A 16,377-nucleotide genomic window follows, 5' to 3' on the forward strand; every position below is an offset into this window, starting at 1 on the left:
CTCAAGGCCAAGTTGGATGGGGCCCTGGGCAGCTGAGCTGGTGGGGGCAACCAGCCCATGGCAGGAAGTTGGAACTGGGTGATCTTTAAGGTCTTTTCCTCCTGAGGTCATTCTCTGATTCTTTGATCTTATATGCTTCCAGGCATTGGTCAGACAGCAGCTCTCTGCATAAAACTGCAGACATGGTCTTCAGTCCTTCATGTCTATACAAGGAGCATGTTCTTGAGGCTGCCAGCTGATAGCAACAGCCCTAGTTCATGGCTAAACCCTGGGGAAAGTGCAGCCAAGGAGGAGTTAAGCCTGGTATTTTTGCTACTGAGTCTGCCTAGCAGTTTTGTTTGCTGATAGGATTTTTTCTTATCTGAATGGGTTCTTGAATACTTTGGGAATCACATAACAGCCAGGCTCCAGTGCCTAAATGGATCCATTCACGAAGGAATTGTGTAATTTCTGCTTTTGTAAAATCCTAGATGTGCTTTTATAGTACTCATAATTTGAAGATGCTATGCAAATATGGTCCCTCCTCCCTGCTGCCACTAGAGCATGATAAAAAGGATATACTGTGTTCAGAGACTAATGCAGCAGCAATTTCAGTGCAATACTAAAAGCTAGCAACATTAGAGTCTTTTCTCCTCTGTGGATTTGCATATGCTAATTAGGAGCATATGCAGTGGGGGTTGGGGCAGAGGATGGGCTGTTGGAGGAGGAGGGGCAGATTCCAACCCAGATCACCCTACTACTTCTTAAGTTGGGCCCTGCAAGTGTCTCCTGCTGAATGCCACATGCCAGCTGGTGAGTCACGAGCAGAAGAGCGCAGACTTGGGAGAGTCGGGTTTGGTCTCTGTCCAGCCCCATGGCTGCTGGTATAGAGCTGCTGCATGAGCTGTTTCTAATGGCTTCTGTAACTCAAAGTGCCCAATGCAGCTGGGTCTTATTTTCCTCTGACTAGGAGGCAGTACCTGTTCATCCTTAGTTGTGTGTTTGTTAGGCATGCATGTATCTACTATTTACTTTCATCTCACTCACCCTGTCATCCCTGCTGGCAGGCTCCTCACCGCTGACCACCACATGCTGCTGTTTCTGTTTTGAACACAACATAATCCTATGTATTTTTGGGATGTGATGATAGTGAGCTGAGTCAGGCTGTCATGAAAACCTCTGAAAAAAAAGCTGAGGCCCAAGCAGCACCTTGATGTGGAAAGGGAAGTGATTCTCTTCTGGGGGTTTGCTCAAAATGACAGAGGAACCACCCTGAGCTAAGGCAGAAACTTAGGAATCATCAAATCCTTGTATCTTGCAGCAGCCCCCACTGTTAGCACTGGGTCCTGGAGTATTCACCCAGGGCCACCCAGAAAGGCTACCCTCATTCTTCTGTCTGTTCTCTGAGGCAGGAAAAGAGCAGTGGAGGCTTACAAAGAGTTCCTTCCGGTTGCACTGTTCTTCCAGCCCTTTTGCCTGGAGGTAAGCTGACAGAGAATGAACTGGATCTCTCTCCCCCCATAGAGCAATGAGAAGACGTCTGTATTGTGCCTTTGTCTGCAAGCTCACAAACTGTTTGTTTTGTAGATCTGTATAATTTCTTCAGCCATCTTAATGCAGATGCCATGTAGGAGTCAGGGATTCACATGAAACCATAACAAAAGAACAAGCAGTTCTAATAGTAAAGAATTTTGGCTAACTCATCTATTAAACCAGATGCCCAGGTCCTAACCCTGTTTTTCCATCTTTCACCTTTCAGTGTCTTCGTTGTCTTGTTTTATCTGAGGTAAGATGATGATGACTGAAACCAAAGCCATTCAGAAAGACGCAGCAAGAACCCTCACAGTTAAAGGCTTACACGGAGCATTCAAGTTTGTAGATTAAGTGGCAGAGATCTGTAGAAATAGTAGTCTGTTCAGAAAAGCCAGCCTCCAAACAGCCAGCATCTCCTCCAGCTGGGAGTTCTGATCATCTCTTCTTCCTTCATGTTATATATGCAGACTCTGTGTATTGAAATTATATTTATTTCTAAATTCTCTGCATGCTTCTCTGCTATTGCATTACCTATTCTGAGAAAACCTGTATCGCTGTCTGTTGAACCCAGCCACACCTTGCGGGCAGCTGCCAGCAAACTCCAGAAGTGTAACCAGAGAGATAATAATGGAGTATGCCTGGAGCTCTGTGACTGCCACATCTAGCACATCGGGATTTGCAGGCAAGGCTCTGATGGCTCTTGCACTTTCTCAGTGCAAGAAGTACTTAAGAAGCCAAGGAGCTGCACTGACCACCCTCAAATTAGCACAGCATCTTCAGACTTGTGGATGGGGAAAAACTGGGGGCCTTGCAGAAGCCTTGCAAGGAGAGAGGTGTGGAGCCTGAGCAGTGCTGTGTTGTCTGTTATCTGCAATGTGCTGTATCCTTTCTGAAGCATAGTGCATCTTGGCAGGCAGCTCTCAGGTCAGTGCTAAACCACCCCTTTGTTGCTCAGCACTTCTCTTTCTCTGCTTACCTAGAGCTTTGCTGCAACTTAAAATTTTTTCTTTTTGTATAATGAAGGGTACAAGCATTGATAATTCTCCACCACATCATAGATATCTCATGAAAAGCTGTTCTCTGCTTTGCATTACCTTAATTCGTGAAAGGCATCTCCAGATAATGAGATGTCTGAGCTGACAGAATAGACAACCCATATTTCCCCTTCAGCAGCAGATGGTGTCAGTATGGAGTAGGTTAAGAATTTTGACATTTGCAATCAAAATGGCTGTTGCATCTAGAGTCACGGTGCTTCTTGCATGCCTCCTGCCTTGCTCTGCCATGACACAGTTTTCCAGACAGAGATTGTTGCTGGATAATGCTATGTATGCTATTATGTGCATAGGATTAAGCAGATTTCAGCACTGTGTGCTTCTGCTATGATAATTAAGAAAAATGAACTGACTGGGCTAAAAGTGTCTGGATGCAAACTGTGTATCCCTCCTTCTGAAATCCCCCACTTGCAAAGGAGTGGGATTGCTTTATAAAGAGCTTATCAACCCCAGTAGAATGTGAAACTAGTGTGCCTGCTGGATTTTACAACCCAGCACAGATCTCAGCCTATCACACCCTAAAGAGAAGAGAGTGGATCCTTCTGCAGTCTTTCAGAATTGGAAGGAGAACCAGTGGATAGTATGGCCAGGGAGGACGGGGTTGGGAAATTAATGATCCTTGTGCTGACAGTGCCACTGTCTAACTTCCCTGCATCCCTGAGACATGAGAATATCTTAAGGGAGACTTGTGATACCTAGGGCACAAAAAAGTCGTGCATATCCCTAAGGAAGCTATCAAAATGGCTCCTGGCAGGAGCTGGCAGCATTTTTTGTATGATACTGGCCTTTGGAGCCATGTGCTGTAGGTGCGGGCAGCATTCATCCGCTGCAGCACATGTGACAGTCAGTGATTCACAGTCTGCCTGGGCAGCCTGTGCTGCCATCAAAACCAAAGAGCTGGGCTGAGCTGCAGAGAGACAGCTGGGAAATGGCTGTATGTCGCCTCGCCTGACATTTTGCTGTCAAATGTCAGTGTGTGCCTATGCAAACCTTGTCCTCCCACAGCAGCATCTGCAGCAATGTGAGGTGTGCACTACTTGGCAGGGCTGGGCAGCAGATGGGTGCTGGTGCTCTAAGCAGCCATTTCCCAGAGGCAGTAGAGATGTGCTTTAGCAATGAAGCGTTTGGTTGTCACCGCTTGTATCCGAAAAATGATGCTTTTCAAGCTGTTGCATTGTGGCGACACTCAGAACACAGCAAAACCTTATGGAGAGGCATGATGTAAGTGTTACAACCATCTACCAGGGTAGTAACAAGGGAAGGAGAGGTCCCAATGAGCAAATAAGCACTGCAGAACCAGAGCTAGCTCTTCCCACAGTGCTGGGGAATAAGTGAGGATTTGTGCTGCTATGTGCATCATCAGTGATGCACAAAGTTCAAAATGGGGCAGAAACACAGCTCTAGCTGTTGAACATTTTCGGCATGTTTGCGTTAGGCGTAGAGCCAGAAGCTGTTGTTACCAGTAGTGGTTCTTGAACAATGTGATCGTGGGAATCCCTAACGTGCAAAATCTACTCTCAGGAACCAGATGGAGAACATACTCATTCCTTTCAGTCAATATGGCAGAGACTGTGGGAAAGGAGCAGGGCCTTGTGAGACAGAGGAGTCAGTGAAGGGAGAGGGAAGGGTGATATAAGCACCAAGAAGTCTACTGGCAGGGCTGGTTTAGGGTCGCCTGGTAGTTCCCTGGGTGTGGTCCAGGTGACTTTTCTTTTTCAGAGCCTAATTCTGGGTGTATCATTTGCCCCACACATGGGTCTCTGGTAGAGTCTAGACTGATCCACAAGGCTTGTCAGCTCACTAACACCACTGTTAGCATCAACTTCTACATCAGTGGGTGTTTGCTGTAAACCCTAGGTCTGTTTCCATCTTTCTGGGTTTTTTTTCTTCTGCCAAAACATCCTGTATCTGTGAGAATCGCTATTATGCGTGGGAGAAAGTTTGATCAGCTTTATTTTAGCATCTTTTAATTGCTATTCTTATGCCATGAAGCTGACAGAACTGAAGCTCTTGATCTTTCTGTAGAGCTGTCTCACTGCTTGCAGTGTTCTGATTTCATTTATCCCACATTTCTTAATTTCCTCTCTGCACTCCTGTATTCCTTTGCAGCTCTGTTCCAAATCCATTGTCATTTCATAGTCATGAGCACTGGGTTTATGTAGATAAAGACTCAGATACTGTTAGTGTCACTTTGAAGCCTAATAGTGATGGAAGCCTAATAGTGACCAGAGATTGCAGTGTGCAGTGCCAGGATGCTGTGAGCACTGAGGATGCTGAGGGATATGAGCACTGAGGATGGAATATGGGATATGAATTGCTGACCTAGGATGTTCAGACCAGGGTTTCCAAAACAAGGGATTGATATGTAAGACCCTTAATTTAGTTTTGAATTCCTTGGGATCACCGTGGGTCAGTGGGGTTTTTTTGAGATTTCTCCTTGACCACAGTGCCTTAGCTGCCCTTCCCCAATCTTCTCTGCATTGTTTTCTCTGAAATGCAGAAGAGAATGCAAAAAGGAAAACTCTCCAGACTGCTCTGAAAGCTCTTGCTGTTTGGTCCTCAAGGACAGCTGGGGAAAGAGAAATGAATATGTTCCCTGCTCTCCTATGTCTCATGCTGATGAACATCTTCCTCTAGCTTTATGACAGACTGTTATTTACTGAACATGAGGTGCTGGCCTCTTAGTGTCCTGGTTGTGTGAATCCTGGGTCTGTGCATTGTAACAGCAGTCCTGTTGTGAAATACATTAAATAACTGAATGAGGAGGTAAGTGTCAGGTTTTCCTGTGCATGTGCAATGGGCGCCATCAGCATTGAGGGTTTCCTTTGACCCAAAGCCTGTGCAGTTCTTTGGCTACTTGAGTGAAATAAGTTCCCTCAGAGAAGTTTGCAAGTGTCAGCTGGAAGCACAAGGATTGTCCCAGGAGACTGGAATGGAAGGGGCATTTCTGTCTTGTCTTGTAATGCTTTCCCTGAGGAAAGGTTGCTCGGAGCCTTACACTGGGATCTTGTACTGACAAAGAACACCACTTAGACCTTGAAGTCTTTGATCAAACAAGGGAGGCTTCAAATATTCATGCCTTAATTGAGAAGTGACTTTCTTTGCATTTCTGTCTCTGTCTAGGTATCTGAATTCCCTCATGAGAAGTGTCCTACCAGTTTCTCATGTGCAGCCGCACCGTCCATGGGTAGCAACAGTTTAACTGATGTCCTGAAGAGCATTCCTCACCATGGATAGTCCACCAAAGCTGACTGGCGAGACTCTGATTGTCCATCACATTCCTCTTGTGCATTGCCAGGTCCCGGATAGGCAGTGCTGCTCTGTGAACAAAAGGACCAACCCCTTCTGTCAGCCAGATCTTGGCATTACACGCACCTCTACCCTTCCAGAAAGAGACCTTTCACAGACCGACTCCTTGGTGTACAGCAGCTTTCTCCAGGCCTCTGAATCCTCAGCAGAGGCCTCAGACAACAAAGAAGGCAAAGTAAGGGACTTGGTTGTCCCTAGTGCCAGTAAGCGACACAACCCTTTCTTACTGACTGAGGGTGAAGATCTCAGCATCTTTGGGGATGACTTGGGTCAAAAGTCTTTCCACCTTCACAACTCCCTTGTGGGTGGCAAACCTCCCTTTCATCTGCATGAGCTGACGTTGCACCCTTTCCACCTCCACGACTCCAACCAGATTGTGAAATCCTGGAACATGGCAAGCCGATCCAGTGTGGTAGATGGGCAAGAGGACAAAATCAGCAGTGATGACATCCAGAAGAGGAACAATGCGAACCGGTGCCACCAGGCCACAGAACGCATGGAGCTTGATGAATGCAGCTGCAATCGTGGCAGCTCCTCCAGCTTCTCCTTCGATGGTGGTGACCAGGAGTGGAATCAAAATACAGGTGAATCACTGGGGAACCATGATGCCCTGCATAGCCGGACGTGCAGCTGTTCCAGCTCAGACCTCCAACACTGTCGCTGCTACAGTTCATCAAGTCAGTCTGAAGTGATTGACCAGCAGATGGGCTACATCAGTGACTCTTCTTGCAACAGCTCTGATGGGGTGCTGGTGAACTTCAGTGCTCTCTACAATAAAATGAATGGCCATTCTCGATCTAACCTGAATTCAGCCAACCTGTCCTGTGACTCTTCCTTCTGCAGCCACTCAGACACAGGGGCTTTTTACTTGGATTTGCATTCGTCACCCACAGAGTCCAAGATGTCTTGTGAGTCTCATCACCCGGAGAGTTCAGGGAAGACATGTGAGTGTCACCGTTCTTCCTCACCAGTTCTTGATGCTAACTGCAACTCCTACCACCTCCACTGTGAGCCTTGCACTTCAGAGAGCTCAGACCTCACTGCCTGCTTCCAGAGCCAAGCACGGCTTGTTGTGGCTACTCAGAATTATTATAAGCTAGTCACATGTGACTTGTCTTCCCAGTCATCTCCCAGCCCCGCAGGATCTTCCATAACTAGTTGCTCAGAAGACCAGACCAAAGGTAGCCCAGCTCAGCCCACTGAATACTATCTTTTTAGAAGGCCTGACCTAAGAGAAGAAGAAGGCAATGTGGAGTGCAGTGAAGAGGAGACAAAGGGAGAAACCACAGAGAACATGATTGAAGGCCAGGTCTATGTAAACGTATCGCCACCTAACCTCAACACAAACCGGCAGCGCTCCAGAAGCTATGATCAGAACCTGGACAGGAGTCCTGGCAACAGGCTGGGGTCTTTGGAGCGTATGGTGAGCTGTCCAGTTAAGTTGAGTGAAAGTCCAGCAATACCCATTCAGAGCTCCCCACCAAAGCGAGTGACATCTTTTGCTGAACTTGCTAAAGGCAGGAAAAAGAACAGCACCTCGCCACCACTTCGGTGCAGTGGAGATTCCTCCTTGGAGTTCTCCCCTATCCCTGAGGCACAACGGGACTGCCCAACCTTCCTTGAAGAAAGAGCTCACCGCAGCCAGAGTCTTCCACCCATGCCCTTCATCCATGGCCTGAACCGAAGCTGCGAGGGCTTCTGTTTGAATCACCCTTTTGGGGACAGACAGGCTTTGTGTTCCACCAAAGACTCAGGACCCAATGAGACCGTCCCCAGTGGGCATGGGGCAGGTGAGCAAGCCTCTCTCACCCTGCTGACGGAGGCAGATGCCAACTTCTCAGGTAGTTCTACCAGTGGCCATGGACAAAGAGATGTTAGAGCTCGAGCAGACGGTAAGGAGTCAAACTAGACAGAATGGAGAAGTAATAAAAAAAAAAGACTACTCTTTGGGACTAGAGGGAAGCAGCAGAGGAACCTGCATAGTAGTGAGAGACCAGAGTATGTGCAGTTTGTTTCCAAGCCTGCTAAGTCTCTGGGACAAAGTTCTGATATGCTTATTTCAGACCCAGCTTGTCCTTGTGTTTCTGTAGAAAATTGAGGTTTTCTGCAAACCTGTAATATCATGTAAGGGAGGAAATTACATTAGCACTTAGGGAGTTTGCAGCTTGGATGTTTATTTCATTCTGACTTCTTTCTAGGGCATGGTATTCCCTCAGTCTATGACCTCCCCTTAGCTCCCAAGACAGAGATTCACAGGTACTTGGCAGAGCTGACTTCCAAGCAGACAAAGAGAAGGGAAACCATTGAGTACTTTTTCAGTCTTTCTTTTTTGAATCTGTTTGAGATAGAGCTGGGGAGGGAAGTGGCACAGCCAATCATCTCCTCTTGATGTGTGGCTCAGAGAGCTTGCACAGTCTCTGCCAGCACTTACAGTATGAGTCCTAAAGGGATGAGAGAATCTGTGTGTCCTTGCCTGTAATGTTCTGGCTACGTCTCACAGAACTGCAGCAGAGGTTCTTCTGGAAGGGCACATGACCATTGCCAGGGCAGTTTTCCCTGCACCTTCTGTGGAAAGCTTGTAGTACCTGATTTGCTTTTCACATTGATCTTGACGTTATGTGTCCTGGTGAGAAAGCTGTGTAACAGTTCTATAAGTTGTTGAGGTACGGCCATTTCTCCAGCATGGCAGGAGTCCCCTCTCTCTCTGCTCTAGACAGTTATTGTATTTGTTTCACAAGTAAAAGCCAATCCAAAATGGATCTCTGACCAGGCTGCTGCAGTAAATAGCCTCTGATATGCTAAGGATGTGCCATTTGATGCGCTGCAGATTTCTAGCAGGAGACTGAAAGAGCACTTAAGTGCAGGTATGAAAGAGATTTTGACCTTTGGAGCAAGATATTTCTTTTGGTCATTATCCTGGCTTGATTTTTTGAGCCTTTAGCTTGCACTTAGTGCAGGATGGCAGGGAGAGAAGGCAGCCATGGGAGCAGCAGAGTTGCAGAGACAATGCTTGGACGGAGCAGGAGCTACTTAGGGAGTGGGAGGAACAGGCAAGCAGAAGCTCTCAGAGCAGTATAGCCTACATCCCTGGCTGCACTACATTCCCGTGCAAAACAGCAAGGCTGTAATTAGAGCTGTGCTGAGAACTGCTGCCAGCAGTTGGAGAAGAGCTGCCTCCAGATCAAAGCAGCATGCAAACCTAGGTGGTCTGATAAGGAACCAGAGAGAAAGCAAGCCCTGCTAAATGCTAGCTATAGGGAAGGAGGGCAAGCATACCCCAAGGAGAGCGGGGAATGGTTGGATTAAGACCTGTGGTGCTCATAATACTTGCGGCAAGTTGGGTGAGTTCACAGCACTTGTGAGAGGAAGCAGTCCTTTGATATATAAAATTTTGTAGTACTGCAGTGCATTAGGCTCTGTCTTTGGGCATTGTCTGGGCAGAGGCAGGTGTCTGAGGCCATGGCTTTTGCTGTTCTGGGATGAAGGAATGTGGAAAGGGTGGGAAGCTGGACCAGGAGAGAGAAACCCCCAGTACAACACCTTACTCTTCAAGACAGCTGTCAACAGCTGGAAACTTCATTTGAAGGCACTTGCCCTCACTCTACCAGTTCATGTGTGTAACTGGTTCTTGAACCACTCATTTTTTGGCACTGGTCTCTAGCTCATCCTCTTCCTCCAGTAGCTGAGAGCACGTTCTCTTTTTCCAGTGATCCACCATATTCATGACTACTGTCATTTTGCCTGCCCTCACATACTGTCCCCTTTTCTCTCCCTAAAGGTGGAGGCACAGAGAGCAAGCCTGTGGTACGCTACAGCAAGGACCAGCGTCCCACAACACTGCCCATCCAACCGTTCGTTTTTCAGCACCATTTCAGCAAGCCACCCAAGACTCGTGCTCTGCACAGCCATTTTGCCTCCAGTCTTTCCCAACTTTACAGCTTATCCAGCAACCGACCTGCAAGCCAGCAGATCTCTTCGAGTTCCCAGAACTCTGCTGCCCTGGCAGAGCAGTCAGCAATGGCTGGAGGCCAAGCCCATGGCATGCTCCTGACCCAGCGTTCAGCAGATGGAGCTGCCTCTCTTAATGATGGGTGCATCAAGAAGACGGCCCCGGAGACAACCCGGCCATCCCCACTGGGCAGTTACTCTCCTGTGCGATGCAACGTGCCTTTCTTTCAGAGCATGGACTCCTCTTCCTCGCCCACCACTGAGCGAGCTGGAGAAAGCCAGCCTCCCAGGAGCAGGTCCTGCCCCCATCTCTGCCAGCCTGCTTCCAACCAGGTCTTCCCCTGCTGTCAGCGCCATGCAGCCCACTCAAGTCACCAAAGTTGATGCCCCGAGGCAAAATGAGAACCTCAGGCCTGTTCCCAAGAAAGAGGCACCTCTGGAGCCAAGCCCACCGTTCTCTGAGTACCGACTCCACAGCAGGTCCCTCCTGCCCCTTTCTCTGAGTAGTGTGCCGATGAGCCGAGTGGGAGCCCAGGCAGATCCCCACTGGAGGCGTGGCAGTGAGACCAGCAGCTCTGGTCCACTGAGCAGCATGGGAGGACGGCCCCTCAATGGTAGGTACCCATCCACTGGTATGTGCTGATGAAGAACATCTCCAGTTCCTTGATGATGGATGCTCCCCATAACACTACCCTTCCTACAGCCACAACCTGGACCAAAATTGAGTCTGGGTGCTGTGGTGGCACCCAATAGCTCCCCTCATCACTCTGCCTGTGTGTTCCTTCAGTTCTGCCTCCTACACAGCATTTCCAGAGGGGGATACTGATCCTCACATTCCTCATGCCAGGTGCTGGCACCCTGAATCTGCCCTCCCTGTGCCTACAGCCCCCAGGTTACTCAGGCTCCTACTGTGCCTGGCTATGGCCACCACCTCCCTCTGTATGTATGTGCTAATGTCCTGAAATGCCACTGGACTTCAACTAACTTGCTGTCTCTCTTTCTCTGTTTTTCTTCCTTCTCATCCTTCTCTCCCTGTTTGCCCTCCACGCCCTCCTGTCTGCTCATGTCCTTCCACCTGGTGCACGCTGCCTGCGGCATTGTAGCGAACCACCTCTCCCCTCAAGCGCTGAAGTGGCGAGAGTACAGGCGGAGGAATCCCCTGGGCCTGGACCGTGTTTCAGGGCTGCCCAGCTTAGCCAGCAACCTAGACAGGAGACAGCAAGAGCCCCGGCTGAACCGAGGGAATCCCATCTTTGAGTTCCCTGGCTCTCTCAACACCAGCCATTTCCACTGCAAGCTGAATGGTGCGCACTGCCCTTCTGCTGTTGGGTCTGGGGGTGACCTCAGGGCTCCTGTTCAGTGTCCCAGCTATGCCTGGCCTCGTCACCAGTCTGCATGCTGTGAGAAGTAGTGTTGATGCTTCTACTCACAGTGGGGCTGTAGTGTACAAGAGGAAGGTGAAAATTGCTTACTGGTGGGTACAACTCCTGGAGCCTCTCTTCTTCTCCATGAGCTGAGAGCGGTTAGGTCTGGCTCTGGGCTGGACTGAAGGGACAGCTCAAACCTCAGCAAGTGCTCCAGGGCTGTTTCCAGCTTATAGTTCATGTCTCATACTGCAGTTGTGGCCCTTGAAGATCTTGTGTCTGTGCCCTGCAGTGTCTGCTCATCTGCACCAGCCACATCAGCATGCTAGATGCTGGGTTGTAGCTCTCATGGGGCAGCTTGTCCATGCTTTGCCATTAAGGTCTTCCATGTTCTCCAGAGACAGTGCGAGAAAGACAGAGGGGACTGATCTGCTTTTGGTTGAAGCTTTGAGAGTCCTCCAGGAGAAGCAGGAGGGTATGTCAGAGGGAGAGTATTCTTGTGATCAGATCCAAAGCTCTACACCTCCCTCTCCCAACCCAAACAGCTTCTCCACCCCTCTTTTGTGGGAGAATGCCTGGCATGGAACTGAGGAAACAGTCTGTAGGAAAATAAAGCTGTATGAAAGAGCATTCATAGAAGTCTCCCCTTGAAAACAGAGTCTCTCCCAGGGGTTAAGCAGAAGGCATGTTGTTTATTGCCTGTGAATGTCTGTGTCCCACATAGGGATTCTCTGTGTGCTCCTTCTGATCAGCTTATATCCCTGCTGCAGCTACCTGCACTGCAGCCCTATGTACCAGTATGGTACGCTGAGATTTTCTTCAGCACAGCCCCATAAGGGTGAACATCCTTCAGCATCTTCCAGTGCCCACACATTCCCAGCCAAGCTGGAGCTACATGCTGGGTCAGTTTTGGGGTTCAGCTCTGAGGCTGAACATGCATACTGTTTCTGGGGGAGTAACAAACTTGTAGCCTTGCTGGTCCAGTCTTGGTCAGACAGGAGGGAAGACTCCTGGTGCAGCTTGCTTCTGGGAAAAGCAAACTATATGGGAGAGGCTTTGGTATAATTTAATTGAATTTAACTCTTTTTCCCCCTTGTCTTGGCCATGCAGGACAGTCTATGAGGCAACTCCAACTTACCTACACTGACTTCTTCCCTGACTACTTCTCACTAGCTGAGAAACCCCCTGCTGAGTTCTGTCTCTCCCCAGATGGCAACACAGAGTCCATCTCTATCGACTTGCTGCAGAAGAAGGGTGAGTCCATGTATCTCTTTTGGCAGTGGAGAATGGAGTGTAGCACAGCATAAGGTGAACAGTGCTTCTCTCTGTCTCTGTAGGCATAATGATTTCTTTCCTGCCCTCTTCTGCTGTAGAATCGTAACTAGATGTTCCCCTGAACAGCCAGCACATGTTCATTTTCCTTTGCACCATACCATATGCTGAAAAATACGTTCCATCTACTTTACCAGGAAGTATGATGAGAAGAAACCACAAGAAAGTGTAAAGAGAGCAGGCTGGCAGAGGAGCATGAACTGATGGCACAGTATGCTGCAATCCCATTTCAGTATACAAGCATAGACCTGTGGATCTGTGTGGTGTTGCAGATGGGCTAGCCTGAGTTTTAGTCATTTAGGTCTTTTGGGTCTGTAGGTGAATATAGTGTATATGACAGGGTGGGCAAAAGAATTTCAAAGCAGGCCAAGATGTGACTGTGATGACTGCTGACAGCTGCTTCTGTGTCTTGTCAGAGACGAGGGATGTGCAGAAAGGTTCCTGTGCCTTTACCAGTTATGTGTTGGTGACTCCTACATGGCAGCTTCTCCCCTATCCCACTACTATTCTTGAATCATGCTGATGCAGATGCATATCCACTACTGCTTTCTTAGTGATCATCATTACATAGCTGCTAAATTTGTTGTTTCTGCCCTGTCTTTGCCTCAGAACCTGTCCCTGGTCCCACAAGAGGTGGTGTGTGGAGGTAATGTTTCCACCTCCTGTGCTGTGGGAATATCCACACGGTGTCTTGTCCTTCAGCCTCTTCTAAAGATTGTTGAACTGTCAGGCTGATACGTGAGTGTTGGGGCCAACACAGATATATTTGCTGAGGATTCAGGAGGGGTTCTGCATGTTTTTGGCAGAGGAGGGACCTGTGCGAACATGGCTTGGAAATGCTGTATCTAATGCCTGATTTCTTTGTGTTTGGTCTGGGTCTGTCCTAGAAGCAGCTCTGACTCTGTATTTCCCTCTAGGCCTGGTGAAGGCAATCAACACTGCTGTTGACCTGATTGTGGCTCACTTTGGAACCAGCAGGGATCCAGGGGTGAAGGTAAGTCTTGTTTTTCTTATGGCTTTTTTACCATCATAAGTGATAGGGACAGGATGGAAAAAGGCTGTTTCTCCATTCTCTTCCAGTTAAAAAATTAAGAGGCATCAGATAAAGCTAGTAGGAGCAACAAAACAAAAGCAGTTGATGGTGCCTCATGCGGTAGACAGTAAATGTGTGACAGTTCTTTCTCCGTGATGTTGAGGATGCTAATGCTACACGTGTTTAAGGAAAGATTGGAAAAATGAAGGGAAGGGAAATTTGCTAATGTGTACTAAACACACAGGAATGATGTCTGCCTTAGGTAGTTCCTGAATTGTAATTCGCTATAGGCAAGGAGAGCATTAGCATTACTCTTCTGAGAGTGTCTCTTGTTGTGGTTTAACCCAGCAGGCAGCTAAGTACCTTATTCACTCACTCCCCTCTCCCAATGGGATGAGAGAGAACTGGGGGAAAAAAAATGAAAAAAACCCAACAAAGTAGAACTTATGGGTTGAGATAAAATATAACCACTGCTGTTTACTGAGGCAGAAGAGGAAGAGAAATGGAAAATAATAATATTAATTGAAATTATATATACATTTACAAAACAGGTGATGCACAATGCAACTGCTCATCACCTCCTGAGCAATGCCTTCCTGGTTCCTGAACAGCAGCTGTCAATCCCCTTCAGTTTTGAAATTTATTTGCCTGATGTCATGTAGTATGAAATATCCCTTTAGCCAGTTCGGGTCAGCTGTTCTGGTTCTGTCCCCTCACAGCTCCCTCCTCAGCCCCTTCACTGTACGACAGTACAAGAAGCTGAAACATCCTTAGCTCTGAGCACTGCTCAGCAACAACCAAAACATCAGTGTGTTATCAAAAGCCAAAATACAGCATCGTACCAGATGCTTTGAAGAAAAAAAACCCAAAACTCTATCACAGCTGAAATCAGGACACTTAAGGACTTACAAATGGTCCTTAGAATACCAAGCTATCTGGACTTATGGTATAATGAAGTACCACAACTCTTTTTCTCATACTCTGGAGAGTTATGTCTCCCTACTCCATCTGTCCTCTGATTCTGTTCTGACATCTGTAGCAGAGCATAACACAGTGTCTCCAGTCCCTTGATGTATGACAGGGCTTCATAATAATAAAAAAATGCATCAGTCATTGCCCAGCTAGAGCAGATGATCTTTTCCTAAGGCCATTACCACAAGCCCACTAACATCAGAGTGTATTTAGGTTGCCCATGGGACTGACTGTCTTTGCTTGTGTCTCTCACCTCCCATTTCTGGAATAACACAGGCAGAACGAAGTTGCTTGTTTGTCCCAAAAATGTTTTCTGTTGTGTGATACTCAGCATTGTTTGTGCTGCCTCCTCTCAAAGCTGAATAGTCTCCTTCAGTCAGGAACTCTGGGGCAGCAGTGTGACTGTTTGGAGATGACAACTGCCCTGGAGTGCCATCCCCAAGGAGAAACCTCACTAGAACAGGTTCCAAGCTCATTCAGTCTTATCACAGAGCCCAGGGTAATTTGCCCCTCATTACAATGTTGCTGATGCAGAGATTGCTGTGAAGTGTAACTGGAGCTAGTTAGATTTCCAGTTTTTGAAAACTTCACAGTGTTTTTCCTCTACTTGCTGTGTTGGTTTGGGGAATAATGGCAATATTAACCCATTACTTTACCTGCTGGACAACGCTATGGTTTTTATCTGAGTTTTCCTTATCCATTCAGTCTGCCAAAGGCTGAGCATTCACCTGTCAAAAGGCAGCACACATCCCTGATGCTCTGATGCTCAGTGGATCTGGCAGGATTATTCCTGACGAAGAAGTTCAGTTTGAGTTCAGGACCTTTGTGGACCCATGCCAACTGGACAGTGTAATTCCTGCTCAGCTGGTAAAATCTGTGCCCTGAACACAACTGCCTGGGACCACCAATATGTGCAAGGTCCAGGGCTGACGTCTTTGGCTTGACCTTTGGCAGCTAAAGGATTTCATGAAGCAGAATATCTTCCCATTCTGCTGAAGCTTGGCTTTTAGATGCTTCTTCACCTCATCTTGGGCTCTGTCCAGCTCTTTTGCCCTCACTCTGTTTATTTATAGTAATCCTCAGGAATTATAGCTCAGCTTGTCACTGTTAAGTGTTTCTTAACCCCTCAGTGCTGGAAGTTTGCTACTTCCTACTTCTAAAATAGCAACATGAAAATCTTCTGTGGCAGCAGAAAAATCCCCATCTCTTTCCTTCCTCCAGCTGTAGCTTTGTTAGACCTGTGGGGAGAACTAGGCATCCCATCAAAACAGGAACATCCTCTTTCCAAGTGAGATATTCTTTTCCCAAGCTGTTGCCTCATCTCAGCCTGGGGTAGACCTTGCAGAGAGTAAACCAGAATTGGTGTCTGAGGCAGCAGGGGTAAAGAGAAAGCTCCTGTTCAAGGAGCTGCTGAATTTCTTCATGGCTTGCATATTGCCTCCTGGGTGTCTGTGTGGACAGGTGGGTGTGTGGACTGTTTGCATATGTTTTACCATGCAGAGCAATTACCAGCCCTGTCCTTATTGTCTCTTCTCCCTTAGGCTAAACTTGGGAACAGCTCTGTGAGCCCCAACGTGGGGCATCTCATACTGAAATACCTGTGCCCAGCTGTCCGGGACATCCTGAGTGATGGGCTCAAGGCCTACGTCCTGGACATGATCATTGGCCAGAGGAGGAACATACCCTGGAGCGTGGTGGAAGCATCCACCCAACTAGGTAAAAAAAAAAAAAAAAACAAACAAAAAGAAATTACCTTTCTGGGGTAAGGAGGTTGAGTTCCAGGTTGTTCTATACCTTCATCTTTAGCTCTGCACAGCTACAGGTATAAAGCAGAGCTAGCCAATGTGTAAGAAAA

At 47.7% G+C, this 16,377-nt stretch overlaps 1 protein-coding gene across 1 annotated transcript in view; it reads left to right on the plus strand.

Moving 5' to 3' along the window:
* RUSC2 (RUN and SH3 domain containing 2) overlaps nucleotides 1–16,377 on the plus strand; it is a 46,363-nt gene that overhangs the window by 23,909 nt on the left and 6,077 nt on the right. The window contains 7 exon segments of the mRNA XM_019610336.2: nucleotides 5,688–7,765; nucleotides 9,652–10,124; nucleotides 10,126–10,435; nucleotides 10,925–11,125; nucleotides 12,296–12,439; nucleotides 13,435–13,511; nucleotides 16,064–16,238. Coding sequence (XP_019465881.1) covers nucleotides 5,794–7,765; nucleotides 9,652–10,124; nucleotides 10,126–10,435; nucleotides 10,925–11,125; nucleotides 12,296–12,439; nucleotides 13,435–13,511; nucleotides 16,064–16,238 — 3,352 coding nt within the window. The 5' untranslated portion in view covers nucleotides 5,688–5,793.

Source organism: Meleagris gallopavo, chromosome Z, assembly GCF_000146605.3.
Source record: "Meleagris gallopavo isolate NT-WF06-2002-E0010 breed Aviagen turkey brand Nicholas breeding stock chromosome Z, Turkey_5.1, whole genome shotgun sequence".
In the NCBI taxonomy this organism is placed as follows: domain Eukaryota; kingdom Metazoa; phylum Chordata; class Aves; order Galliformes; family Phasianidae; genus Meleagris; species Meleagris gallopavo.